Source organism: Rhinatrema bivittatum, chromosome 6 (assembly GCF_901001135.1).
Source record: "Rhinatrema bivittatum chromosome 6, aRhiBiv1.1, whole genome shotgun sequence".
Classification (NCBI taxonomy): Eukaryota; Metazoa; Chordata; class Amphibia; order Gymnophiona; family Rhinatrematidae; genus Rhinatrema; species Rhinatrema bivittatum.
Genome location: NC_042620.1, coordinates 191,929,079 through 191,942,430, shown reverse-complemented (window position 1 = coordinate 191,942,430; position 13,352 = coordinate 191,929,079). Strand labels below are relative to the sequence as shown.

The 13,352-nt window shown below is 43.6% G+C and overlaps 1 protein-coding gene across 4 annotated transcripts in view; it reads left to right on the top strand.

Annotated features, from left to right (window-relative positions):
• Positions 1-13,352, top strand: part of INO80D (INO80 complex subunit D) — a 127,598-nt gene that overhangs the window by 88,920 nt on the left and 25,326 nt on the right. For all 4 annotated transcript variants that reach the window (XM_029606321.1, XM_029606324.1, XM_029606323.1 and 1 more), the window contains 3 exons: positions 7,149-7,370; positions 11,198-11,307; positions 12,735-12,868. In XM_029606321.1, the coding sequence (XP_029462181.1) occupies positions 7,149-7,370; positions 11,198-11,307; positions 12,735-12,868 (466 nt within the window). The remainder of the gene's footprint in view (positions 1-7,148; positions 7,371-11,197; positions 11,308-12,734; positions 12,869-13,352) is intronic.

Genomic DNA, 13,352 nt, shown 5'->3' with positions numbered 1-13,352 from the left:
GGCAGCCTCCCACCCGGTTCGGGAGTAGCTTTTGTACATCCCATTGGTCCTGAGTCCATCTGCTACATGCTAGGAAATGGAGAAATTACTTACCTGATAATTTCGTTTTCCTTAGTGTAGACAGATGACTTGGCATCCCGCCCACAGCTGCCCTAAAATACGGAAACCTCGGGGGACAATCACAATCCCTGAGAGCAAGACAAGCACGGGTAAGCCAGATTTTACCCCTAGTTAAGACACCCATAGTGGTTGAGTGCACCGGCGGTCTCCAGCTAGAAATCACGTCAACCAGATCAAGTTAATCAAGTTATTCAAATATATATATATATATATCCACAATTGCTTTTCGAGGAGAATACTGAAGAGCAGAACTTCCTGCTTGGGTATATGTAGTGCTGATGTCAGATTGAAATCTGACTCCGTCTCCAACTGCTATCAGGAGTACACTATACCCATTGGTCCTGAGTCCATCTGTCTACACTAAGGAAAATGAAATTATCAGGTAAGTAATTTCTCCATTATCAGAAAGGGGTTTCAGTTGAGGAAGTATGCAAAGTTTAAAAAACCATTGTTTAAGAACTGCTTTTACCTGGGCACGCATCGCCAAAATTGCAGTCTAAAAGCCTCCAGAATACTCTTAACTTGGGATACAATAGGAATCCAGTATCTATCGTAGTTGAAGTAAAGAAGACTATCTTTGAAGGGGAATCTCTCCAGGATCATAGCCTCGGTTTTTTCAACCTTTGGGGCCAACTCGCTGTGAAAAATCCACTCTTTTGCTGCTGAGAGGCAAATAGAGATCATCTCAAAAGTATGGCCCAGGAGGACATTACAGGATTTAAAAATTGCATATTGTCACATATAATGTATAACCCACATTTAGCAGTCCCCAGCTTTTTGTACAGTCATAGGTAGGTAGATAGATAGCTGCAGTGTACCCAATTCTAGCTTTGGATGTACATCTCAGTACAAAAGAACGACTCCTTTAAGAGCAAATATTCCTTCACACATAGGAAAAGCTTAAGCAAGCTGTAAAGGCTGCCATTAATTAACAAACTGAAGGAAAACTATAACAGAAAATCCTCATGCTTGCCAAACCGAAACTAAAATCCAGGGAAACAAATCCTTACTCTCCTGGGCAGGCTGTGTCTGTTGTCCCAACAAACAAAGTGGAACAAGGTTGCTAGTATTTACCTTCAAACAAGGGTCAGTTAAAGATATTTAAAACAGCTCACAAGTCTCTTCTGCCCTCCAAAGGCTTTGATCACATTAAGCTTGAGCAGCTGTGCAGTTTCTCCTGGTGAAAGCAATTTCTGACCTCCAGAGGACAAACCTCTCATCAGTCCAGATGCTTTTTACCCGTTTTGCGTATACGAGCAGTCTCAAATCCTTTTTTTATGCCTCTCAGTTTCCCCAGTCTCTCTCAGGTTGCTTTCTCAGCAGCTGCATTATGTATTATCCTGTCCAAGGGCTCAGTTGGCCATGTTTCAAGTAACCTCTCCACAGGCTAGGACAGGGGCTTTCAACTCTAGTCCTAGAGGGCCACAAACAGCTCTGATTTTCAGGGTAATTATGCTCTACAACCGATGCTGGTTTTTAAAGCATGTGTTTGTGTGTAAATGCATTGTGAATAGCCTGAAAACTAGATCAGTCTGTGGATCTCACTGAGCCCCTGGCCTGTACAGTAGACTTTCCAGGGTCCTAATTCTTGGATTAATCTGGGATGTTTGCTCCATCCCAACATCTTGCATTCCCCCTTCCAAAAAAAGTGATACTTTTCAACTCCCAAGTACCCCGTATTTTTTTGATATACTTGCTGAAAGCAGGTGCACCGGGTGTATAATATGGGCAAAATACACCATATTCCCAAGCCTATGCACGAAGTGATTTGAACTTTGCGTACTTATATATTTTTTTGTCTTCCTTATCTCCCTCGCTTGACTTTTACTTGACCCTGAAAAGGAGAAAATGGGAGAAACTATTTCAGAAGGGACAGAGAAAAATACATTTCTGGATAGGTGTAATATGAAACAACTAAAAAAGAATACTATGCCAAGAGAATTCACCACCTCCAATTCAACCCAAAGGCACTATTTACCCTTGTCTCTAATCTTACCAAATCCAACGTGTCCACATCCCAAATCCCCTCCACACAGACCCGATGCAATGAAATTGCCTATTTCTTTAAGAACAAAATATCCAACATCACTGCCAAGTTTACCCCTAACACCAAAACCCCCTCCAATACCAACAGCATAATCCCCCCCACCCCACACACACCCACCATTCTCTCTTCTTTTGAACCCTCCTCAACTCTAGAAATAGAGAACATTCTAAAAAAGATGAGACCTTCCTCCCACCCCTCGGAAACCATTCCTACCAAACTTCTACTCGCTATCCCTAAAGCAATAGCCTCTCCTCTCTCCAAAATCGTTAACTGCTCCCTGGAACACGGCCTAGTCCCTAACTCCCTGAAACAAGCTGTGGTCAAACCCATCCTAAAAAAACCCTCCCTTGATCCCTCCAATCTATCTAACCTCCGTCCCATCTCCAATCTCCCTTTCCTCTCCAAAGTCATTGAGAAACTAGTAAACTCCCGCCTCTCTGAACACCTAGAACAATCCAACATACTCCGACCAACACAATATGGTTTCCGAAAACACCTCAGTACAGAATTCCTACTCCTCTCCCTTACAGATACCATCATCAAAGGAATGGATGCTGGTAACTCCTATCTCATTGCCATGCTAGATATTTCCGCCGCTTTCGATACCGTAAATCATAACATCCTCATTAACACCCTCATTAACATAGGAATCTCAGGTACTGCTCTTTCATGGATAAAGTCCTTCCTCCAAAACCGTACTTACACAGTCCTCACCGACAACTTTACATCCCCCCCTGTTAATCTCGACTGTGGCGCTCCCCAAGGATCCTCCCTCTCTTCCACCCTATTTAATATCTATATGCTCCCTCTTACAAACCTCCTCTCCAACCTTGGGATTACACACTTCATCTATGCGGATGATGTGCAAATCCTCATCCCCTTCACTAACTCTGTACTCACCGCACTCCAAAACTGGAGCACCATTCTCACCTCCATAAACCAGCTCCTCACTGACATGCACCTAGCCCTCAATCCGCAAAAAACTGAACTCCTCCTCATCTCCTCTAAACATGCATCCATACCCATTCCCTCCATTCCCCACCCCCCCAACTTCCTCTCTGACACAAGAAACCTCGGTGTTATCCTTGATAATCAACTAACCTTCAAACCATATATCAAATCTATCCTCAGCAGCTGCTATTTCAAACTCCAAACTCTCAAAAAACTCAAACCCCTTCTCTACTTCTCCGATTTTCGTACTATACTCCAATCTATAATTTTTTCAAAAATTGATTACTGTAACGCTCTTCTACTTGGACTCCCTGCTACCCACATCAAACCCCTACAACTCCTTCAAAACGCCACTGCACGCATCCTCACTAATGCCAACAAGAAAGACCACATCACTCCAACCCTCATTGATCTTCACTGGCTCCCCATACACTCACGAATCATTTACAAGACCCTCACCCTCATCCACAAAAGTATTACTAACGAACACTACAATTGGATAAACCCACCTTTCCTCCCTCGTACCTCCACAAGACCCACCCGTTCCTCCCTCCGTGGAACTCTTATTCCTCCTTCCATAAAATCCACAAGACTCATCTCCACCACCAATAGAGCTCTTTCCCTCGCAGGCCCCTCCCTTTGGAACGCTATGCCTCTTGACCTTCGTACCGAAACCTCCACATCCTCTTTCAAAAAGAAACTCAAAACCTGGCTCTTCCGCCAAGCATACCCCCAATCAGCTTCCTCACCTTCCAATAACCTTACCCGTCCATCTTCTCTCACTAACACCCCCCATCAGGACCTACACCCCACACCTACCCCCTCAAACTAATCAAGGAATTACAAACCTCTCACTTAACTTCCTGCTTTTAAAACATGTTACTTAATACAAGTCACTCTTATCACCTCACCCCAATGACTTTTGTCTTCACATCTATACAACTTTGTACAAACCATTATACATATCAATCTATTGCTTGAATCCCTTGTACATATCTTTTCCCCATGTGTCTGTTCTCACCCTCCCCCCGCCCCCCCCTTTGTCATGACTACCCCTACCCCTCCCTCCCTAAGTTATTTAGTTTCTTGCTCTGTTACTGCATTTATGTTTCATACTGTTATTTGTAAAGGCTTCTGCCTATATATCTTATGGTTGTAAGTTACTTGTAAACCGGCACGATGTGCAAACGGCTGTCGGTATATAAAATTAAATAAATAAATAAATAAATAAATAAAATGAAGGGAGAATTGACTTGCTTTGGGCAGTGTAAGGCAGAAAGATGACAATCGGAAAAGCTCTTTGCAAGGGGAGGTGGAGATGAAGGAAGTCATGAAGGCTCCATGGATGAAAACCAAGGATTTGTGATGATTGAAGGAGGAGGAATACAGTAAGACAAACAGGTTGCAGGAGGCAAAAAAAGAAGAAGAGTAAAGAAGAGAGCAAATGCAATTGGAGAGCAGCGGAAGAGGATGTACAGAGGCAAGAATTAGAGAAGACGTGGCCTCCTGCTTGTTGCAGAGGCATCGCTGATGAGCCTGCATATGTTTGGCACCTTCTCTGATGGCTAAGCAGCATGGAAGGGTTTGGGTCGGGTGCTGTTTCCCGGGTGGGATGGTAGCTGGCATTTGCAGATTTAGAATCGCAAGTTACCAACAGCTGAAAAGCACGAGCAGTGTAATGCAGCAACTTGTGGTCATGCTATGAGCCGAGTGCAGCCAGCCGTGCCTGACGACGGGAACGCCTTGTGCCTTCACCCTGTCTCCTAAGAGCCATCTGAGGAGGTTTCCAAGTTTGTTTCTTCAGCTGGCTCTTAGGAGACAGGGTGAAGGCACATGGTGTTCCCGTCGTCAGCCATGGCTGGCTACACTTAACTCATAGCATGACACACGTTACTTCAAATGTTTTTCACTGCAGGATTTTTTTTTTTAAACCCAAATGTGTCTGTTATCTTTCCTGCTTTAAGTCCAATGGGCCGATACAGTACAGTGTGCTCCGACGGAGCGCACTGTTAACCCGCCATTGGACGCGCGTTTTCCCTTACCCCTTATTCAGTAAGGGGCGGAAAACACGCGTCCAACCCGCGGCACCTAATAGCGCCCTCAACATGCAAATGCATGTTGATGGCCCTATTAGATATTCGCACGCGATTCAGAAGTAAAATGTGCAGCCAAGCCGCACATTTTAATTTCAGAAATTAGCGCCTACCCAAAGGTAGGCGCTAATTTCTTCGGGCACCGGGAAAGTGCACAGAAAAGCAGTAAAAACTGCTTTTCTGTGCACCCTCGGACTTAATATCATGGCGATATTAAGTCAGAGGTCCCATAGGGTAAAAAAAAAATTTTTTTTGAAGTCGGCCGGCGGATGTCGGGTCGAAAACCGGACGCACAATTTTGCCAGCGTCCGGTTTCCAAGCCCGTGGCTGTCAGCGGGCTCGAGAACTGACGCCGGCGAAATTGAGCGTCGGCTGTCAAACCCACTGACAGCCGCCGCTCCGGGCCAAAAGGCCCGTTTCTACTGCCGGACCTAATTTAAATACTGAATCACGCACACAGGCGAGTGGCCTGTGCGCGCGCCGGGAGAGCGGGCTTTACTGAATCGGCCCGCAAGTGAGCTGAAAACAGAGTTCATCAGAGCAAAGATAATTTCCCCTTCACAGGTTTCTCCCCCTCCAAGACATTCACTCAAGCGGCTTTCTTCATCCCTTTAATCTTTCCTTGCTGTTTGGGTTTTGAGGGTGGACAAATATCGCTCCTGCGAGGCAATTTTCAAACTGTCTGCCTTTTTCGCAAAATCCATGGGTACCTTCTACCCTCAGACCTATCTAATTATGAAAGGGAGAGTATCCACAGATTTTAGCACCTGCTTTTCTGTGGGTAAAATTTTCTCTGGAAAATAACTTGCATGCATTTGAGAAATACAATATGCGCATGTTTATTTTCTGACCTTGGCCAAAACGTGCTCCCAGGAAGGCCTTCTCTTAATCTAGCTAAGAAAGTACATGCACCCTGGAAACCTTTTTGTTTTTAAATTTTTATTTTAGCTGGGTAGGGTGAGAGAAGTCTTCAAACAGTCAGTTTTCCCCTGTAATTGGCTTTGAACATCACCCTCCACGCTTCCACATTTTTCCTTTGCCCTCTTCAAGTGCCTTTGGAAAGTAATAGGTTGACAGATTGTTGCTCAGTTTCCCGGTTTGTCTGTCACTCCATCTGAAGCATCCTTTTCCTTGTGTGCAATTGAGCAGGTCTCTTGTGTACAGTTGCAGTTCTCCTTCTTTCCTAAGATATTTCTGGGTGGCTGTTGGTCCGCCCTGCTTGCTTTCCTCCTTCTTAGATGGCCTGCATGCACTTACCATGCCTCCGTGTTGATTGCCGATAGGTTAGCCCACCCTTCTTTGAAGGGAGAGGAACCGGCAGCTGCTCCAATGCTTCCAGCCTTGGAGGAAAATTGAAAACCATACCTGCTTACAAAATTAAGAGCCAGGGAAGTTTCAGGAGAATTTTAAGAGTGGCGCTAACTGAAAGGGGAGGATCTCTGGATATGAGGGCTGGCCATTTGTGATCCAAGAAGTACTGAAGTGCGTCTTTGAAAGGCCTCCATTGATAGCTGGGTTCATCATGTCATCCACAAAGAGGGAACACCACTCCTTAGGGCAGTGGTACGCAGTCCTGTCCTGGAGGCATGCCCTACCAGTTTTCAGGATATCCATAATGAATGTGTACAAAATAGATGTGCTTACAATGGCTCTATAGTGTACGCAACTATATCTTGTACATATTCCTGAAGGTTAGCCAAAAATCCAGACTGGCTAGATGTGGTTCCTGGACTGAGTTGGGAAAACACTGCGCTAAAGTTACCAAATAAGACTTCATGTCAGCTAGAGTGGTCTTCCATTTGGCGCCTTTAAACCCTTGAATATGAACACAGGCTGGATTCTGTAATGCATACGACTGTCTAAACTTTTGCTATTTATTTATTTATTTATTTTATTTATTTATTTATTTATTTTTGCTTCATTTTCTTTCTTTGCAGGTTGGAGGATGAAGCTGCAGATAGGAGCTCCAGGGTATCGCAACTTTGCACTTACTTTCAGCAGAAATACAAGCACCTCTGTCGCCTGGAGCGGGCAGAGTCTCGGCAGAAGAAGTGCCAGCACACGTTCCGCAAAGCCTTGCTGCACGCAGCCAGTAGAGAACCAGAATGCACCGGGCAGCTGATACGCGAGCTCCAAAGAGCTGTCTGCACCCAGGCCAGGTCAGAGCTTGGCTATGGTTCCCAGGCTCTAGAGCTGCATGCTAGGAAATATTCGTATTACTAGTTTAGCACCTGCCCACTGAAGCAAGCCCCTTGCACAATAGAGGAGGGGAGAACTAGGGCAGGTCACCTGATTTGTGCTGCTTCTTGCTTTTAATTCAATGGAAAGATTTCTATCTGTCAACAGAGGATAGATGTAGGACATCTTTATTCTGTAGGTCCCACCACTGCAGTACTGTGTAGTTGTCAGAGGTGTAGTTACAAAGTGGCCTAGCCAGCTGGTTTACTCATGCTGCTCTGTCTCATAGGCAGGTAGTGCCTAGATATATTTCACATATTGCACAGACTGCAGCTGCAATTCTAAAGGGGACACAATGAGATTGGGACTTGCATTCCACGTGGAAATTTGATCTACTTTGGGCAAATGTGCATAAAATCGCTATTGAGCACACTAGATGGGCATTTTGGTTTTTATCTGCCGTCATTTACTATGTTCCTATGTTATTACACTGATCTAGAGCAAGACTGCATGTATAATTGTAGGAAACTTGCAAGTAGCTTAAAAGGCCCTGCATCATTTCTCTTTCATTGCTGTGCTATTAAAAGAAAACTGTGCCCTCTGTGTACAGTAAACATATGGAAAAGAAGTAATGCTTGCACTTTGTCAGGTGCTGCCCTTTCAGCTGGGCCTCTTGGTGCGAACCTGGACTGATGGTAGCAGCTGTGTTTAGAAGAGAGGCTAAATTACATCACATGCTGAATATGACTGAGCCCCATTGATCTTGATAATATACATAATTCATGGTTGAACCAGATACTAATTTGTCTGTGCTTGTGTGTGACATAACTTGCTATGAGGATGTCTGCAGTATCCCAACAGAATTTGCTTGTGAAACTCAAGTCAAAATTTCCGCTTGGAGCAAATGGGAGCCTTTGATCAGCTGGCGCTAGTTTGGATTTCAGCACCCAGCAAGTGCAGACATTGCTCCTGTCCCTGAAGACCTGAGGCTACCCTGGGGTAAGGGGAGAGGTGCAGGAGGAGTCCAGGTAGCGGTGATGGAGGGGGTTCTTAGGAAGTCAACTGAGGGGTTTGTTCCAGGGAGGTTGGAACTGATGGGCAGGGGTAGGAAGGGAATCTCCTGGGTGAGAGTGAGTGGCAGTAATTTGCGTTCCCGTACCAGTTACGTGTGTATGTTACTGGCACAAACTCAGGGTTTACTAAGGACTTAACAATGTTTAGTAAATCCCGTGTTTAACCTGGGATATTTTTCACACACTTTTGTAAATAGGCCTCTGATTGTTGAAGCAGTTAGAACCGAGGAGGGGGAATGTTTGTTAGCAATTGCAGAATTCTTTAAAGATAGGTTGGAAGTGACCTCGCAGATCATCCAGGCACTCCCCCTACCTTCAGACAGAATCCACTTCTAGTTAATGAGATTGGGAAACAGACAGGAGGTATAATCAAGCACCCTAATCTGTCAAGTGTATATAATGTAAATAAAACAAGTACAAATATCCATTCTGAAGATTATAATTTCTCTGAAGACAAGCAGGTTCACCAGTCACTTGAGTGGCTCAATTGACTGTGCTTGGCACCAAGTGGAACAAAACTTTCCAGAATTTTCTGATAAACTAAAAATATTTACTTCATACGTTTTGGACTTCCTGCGCTGTGGGTAGCCCTGCCATTGCTTTCGGTTTCCTTTTTTTTTCCCCAGCCCAAACTGACGTATTTACAGCAGGCTCTGCAGTTTCTTCAGAATTCAGGCTAATCCTCCTGGCCTTTGTTATAAACTTGATTTTCTCCTCTTAGTTCCCTAGTCAAGTTTTTATTTATTGTTCATTAAGTTTTATTATCATCTTTATTTCAGTTGAATCGACCTCTTTCTCCCTCCTCATTTTTCAACAAGAAACAATGTCAGCTGGCCACCAATTTTTTTTTTTTTTCTCTCATGGAAGTCTTTCCTCTGAAGTGAAATTTTTTTTTGTTCTTTTGATTTCACATTAATGGCTTTCTTACTAGGTCAGAGAAGCAGGCCAATGGTGTCAAATTCTGTCTCAATTCGCACGAGGATGTCCATTATTGACTATCACAAAGTGCACTACGTTTGTCAGGAAGGTCCATGACATTGATGGCTCTGATATCTGCTCCATAATGTCACCTAGAGTGGTATAGTCCAAGAAGGGGGCTCATTGAATTTAAGCCCATTTCCAAGGAATTGGCTTCAAAGACCCAACACATAGTCTGGGAAGCCAACACTGATTGCACTGGTGGCCATATCTCATCAAAGAGATCCTCAGCCTCTTTGGTACATCACTCCAAGGATAGACCCAAGAGTTGAGTCAAGTCTCTTAATCTCCCCACTCAAGTCTGAGCAAGGGCTGCAAAGATTTGTTTTGTTAAAAATGTATTCCTCTATCGACAAGCAGGGATGAATTAACTGTGACACATGGGTGACATCATCAGATGGTGCCAAACAGACCCTTCTGTCCTAGTTCATAGAACTTTAGCTTTACTGAGCATGTGAGGAATTCCTGCGTGCCCAGTGCTTTGTGATCCCCCGAGTCCTTTTTTTTTTTTTTGTATGAGCTTCAGTATGGATGTGTACCCTCTCTCTCTTCTGATTTGGTTTTTCTTTCTCCTTTAAACTCTTTGATTGCCCAACTGCCTCAGCAGCCCTTCAGCAACACTTTTCAGTGCTATCAGATAAAGAGAAAAAAATCTTTAAACTTAATACAGAAAAGTTTGAGAATTGTCTGGCTCCAGGAAGGCCACTTCTAGTGGCTTCAAATAATTTGTGTGTGGCTGAAAGATGCTTACAGGCGACTAGAGAGTGATCAGAAAACGGGACATCAGACATTTCACATGAACTTAACAACCCAAAACAGGATTCAGAAATCAGAATATAATCCAATCTCGATTAAACATTATGAACATGGGAATAAAGTGAAAACTTTTTATCTCTAGGGTGCAAAATTCACCAGCTGTCAATGAGTCCCCCAGTTCCTGACACAAAAAACCCACACGCACTCTCTGCTTCAATGGCAGGGGGAAAAGGGGAATTGGATTCAGACAGCAACCAACAAAGGACACTGACTTTTATGGTCTGGGGAAACAAGCAAGCATGAGGGTAAATTGCTGATGTGGCTGTTAACTACCCTTAACCAATAAATCTGATACTTTCGATGCAGCTCCAACAATTCTTTCTGCTTCAGTGGCAAGAGATGATGGGGAATTGGACTCAGACAGCAATAAACAAGGACCCCGACTTTTACAGTCTGAGAAACTGATAAGTATGAGGCTGACCTGTACAGTGCGGCAGATACTACCATAAGCTTGCTGGGCAGACTGGATGGACCCTTTGGTCCTTTTCTGCCATCATTTTTATGTTTCTGTGTTTCTAATCCTGATCTCCATTCAGCAGCTACTTTTCCTGGGCCCAAGAGTTAAGTATTTAATTAAAATTACTTCCCAACCTATTCCAGTTTATGGGATCTGAGATTTTTCGCACTAATTCCAGGAGACATTTTGCACACCAGCTGTTAACTCAACGTGTCATGGTGTAGCAAAGTGTGTATTAAGTGGGTGGTTTCATTTAAAGATACAAATTTTACCTAACTAAATATGCCTTAAGCAAGAGAAATCTAAGACATCATCTTATGACATTAGGTTCAAAGCATGGTCAAGAGCTTAAAACCATTTTAGGATGATAAATAAGTAATAATAGGAATGTAGTTGTCTATAAAATACTTCCAAGATGGTATATGAAATTCTACATAGATGCAAGTTATGATCTCATTAAATAGTGTTTGTGCTTCGTTTACAGGCCACCTCAGCCTGAGTTGAGAGAGACGGAACCTACGCCATGCAGTGGAACAGTGAAGGATGAACCATGTGTGAACAAGGCCCTTCCACTCACTAGGCACTGTTTTCAACGTATCCTCTTCATTGCCCCCGGGTAGAACAGCACAGTATTTAGCTTTTCATTCTTTTAGTCCAGGATGGTAAAAGCCATTTCTTTCATTGCCTGAGAGGCTTTTCAGAATGGCATTTTTTTGAGATTTATTGTAGCATTTCAACACCTAGAGAATCTGAGCAAACAAGTTAACCTAATTTTTTTTTTTTAAATGTTTGATTGCTAGTAATTTGCATTTAATACAAGCCTGCATTCTGTTTAAAAAAAAAAAAAACTGTTCCCTTTTCTGTGGCTTGGGTGAAAATCCTTGGAGTTTTGCAGTGTAGTGTGACTCAGCTGTTGTAACTGCAGGCCTCAGGTTTGCTTCCCTGGCTCAGTTCTAGTTTTCTGCCTGTCCCATTCTAGGATGCAGAGGGGTTGGGATGGAAGTCAGTGAATGCAGGCCCTGGCAGGACATGTGGTGGAAACCTCTGACATGCAACGATGACCTCTATTAACTGGCCAGGTGGACACACTTGTGCTGCTCCTGAGGGAGTGATAGTCTTTTTCCCTTTGGCTGGTAATTTGGTACAGTGATGCCTGAGGTACTTTGGGGAGGTGTGGAGAATTAAAGAGGCAAGTATTCTGCAGCTATAAATGAAGAATCCTGATGATTCAGCTTTGGTTCCTGTGTCCTTTTCTCATCATGGGGCGGATTGGGAAAAAAAAATATCCTTATATCCAATTTTCTCTGATTTGCTTTATTGTGTGACTGCACATAGAGTGCGGTGTGCAGTTCTGGTCACCACATCTAAAAAAAAAAAAAAGATATAGCATAACTAGAAAATGTACAGAGAAGGACGACCAAAATGATAAAAGTTATGGAATAGCACCCTTGTAAGGGCTCTTCAGCTTGGAGAAGAGACAGCTGAAGGGAGATATTATAGAGGTCTATAAAATCATGGGTGGCGTGTAACAGGTAAATGCAAATCTGTTGCTACTCCTTCAAAAAAAGGTTTAGGGGACATCCATGAAGTTAGTATATAGAACATTTTGAAATAAATTGGAGAAAATATTTTTTCATGCAATGCATAATTAAGCTCTGGAATTCATTGCTGGAGGATGTGGTAAAGGGAAGGTAGTTAGAATAACTGGGTTTAAAAATGGTTTGGACAAGTTCCTGGAGGAAAAGTCCATAAACTGTTATAAACCAGGCAGACTTAAGAAAGCCACTGCTTATACCTGGACATAAGCAACATAAAATCTTATTTATTATTTGGGATCCTACCAGGTTATTGTGACCTGGAATGGCCACTGTTGGAAACAGGATATTGGGCTTGATGGACCCTTGGTCTGGTCCAATAGGGCAGTACTTATATTTTTCTCGGCTTTGAGTGTAACTGGAAATAAAATAGCATTTCTCTGCAAATGTTGTGCTAATGTTGTTCTTGACGATGGTGTTGCACAGATATCCTCTTGAATCGCTCACAGCAGCTCTTCTCCAGTTGCACAGCCAAGTTTGCAGATGGGCAGCAGTGCTCGGTGCCAGTGTTTGATATTACACATCAGACCCCTCTCTGTGAAGAACACGCCAAGAAAATGGTAAGTGAACCTTTCAACTGGCACCTGGGACAGGCCTCCCTTTAGCTCGCTGTGCTAGAAAACTAGTCTGTTTTAGAACTGTGTGATAACCCCTGGAGGACCTAGGGATAGAAGGAGCCTGAATACAGGAACTGTAACATCAGAGGTTTTGGGGTTTTTTTGGTCCATTATGTGTTAGTCATGCTTGAAATACTTTAAAGCTGTCAGCTACTCAGCTACCATGGGACACTTTTATTTAGCAGTGTGTTTCCTTTTTGTCCTACCAGACCAGTCTAGATACATGGGTTTTGCCCCCCATAACAGATGGAAATAGAAGAGCTAGAAAGCTGAACTGACCCATATAAGGCCCTGTGCAGCCTGTAGCTTTCCAGTATTCTCTATTTCCAGCAGATGGTAGATGTACAAGATCTGTGCAGCTGGAGAAGACTGAGGAAGGAAAGAGGAAGACATGGCTCCTGGGGCGGGGACATCTGGTTTCCCCAAG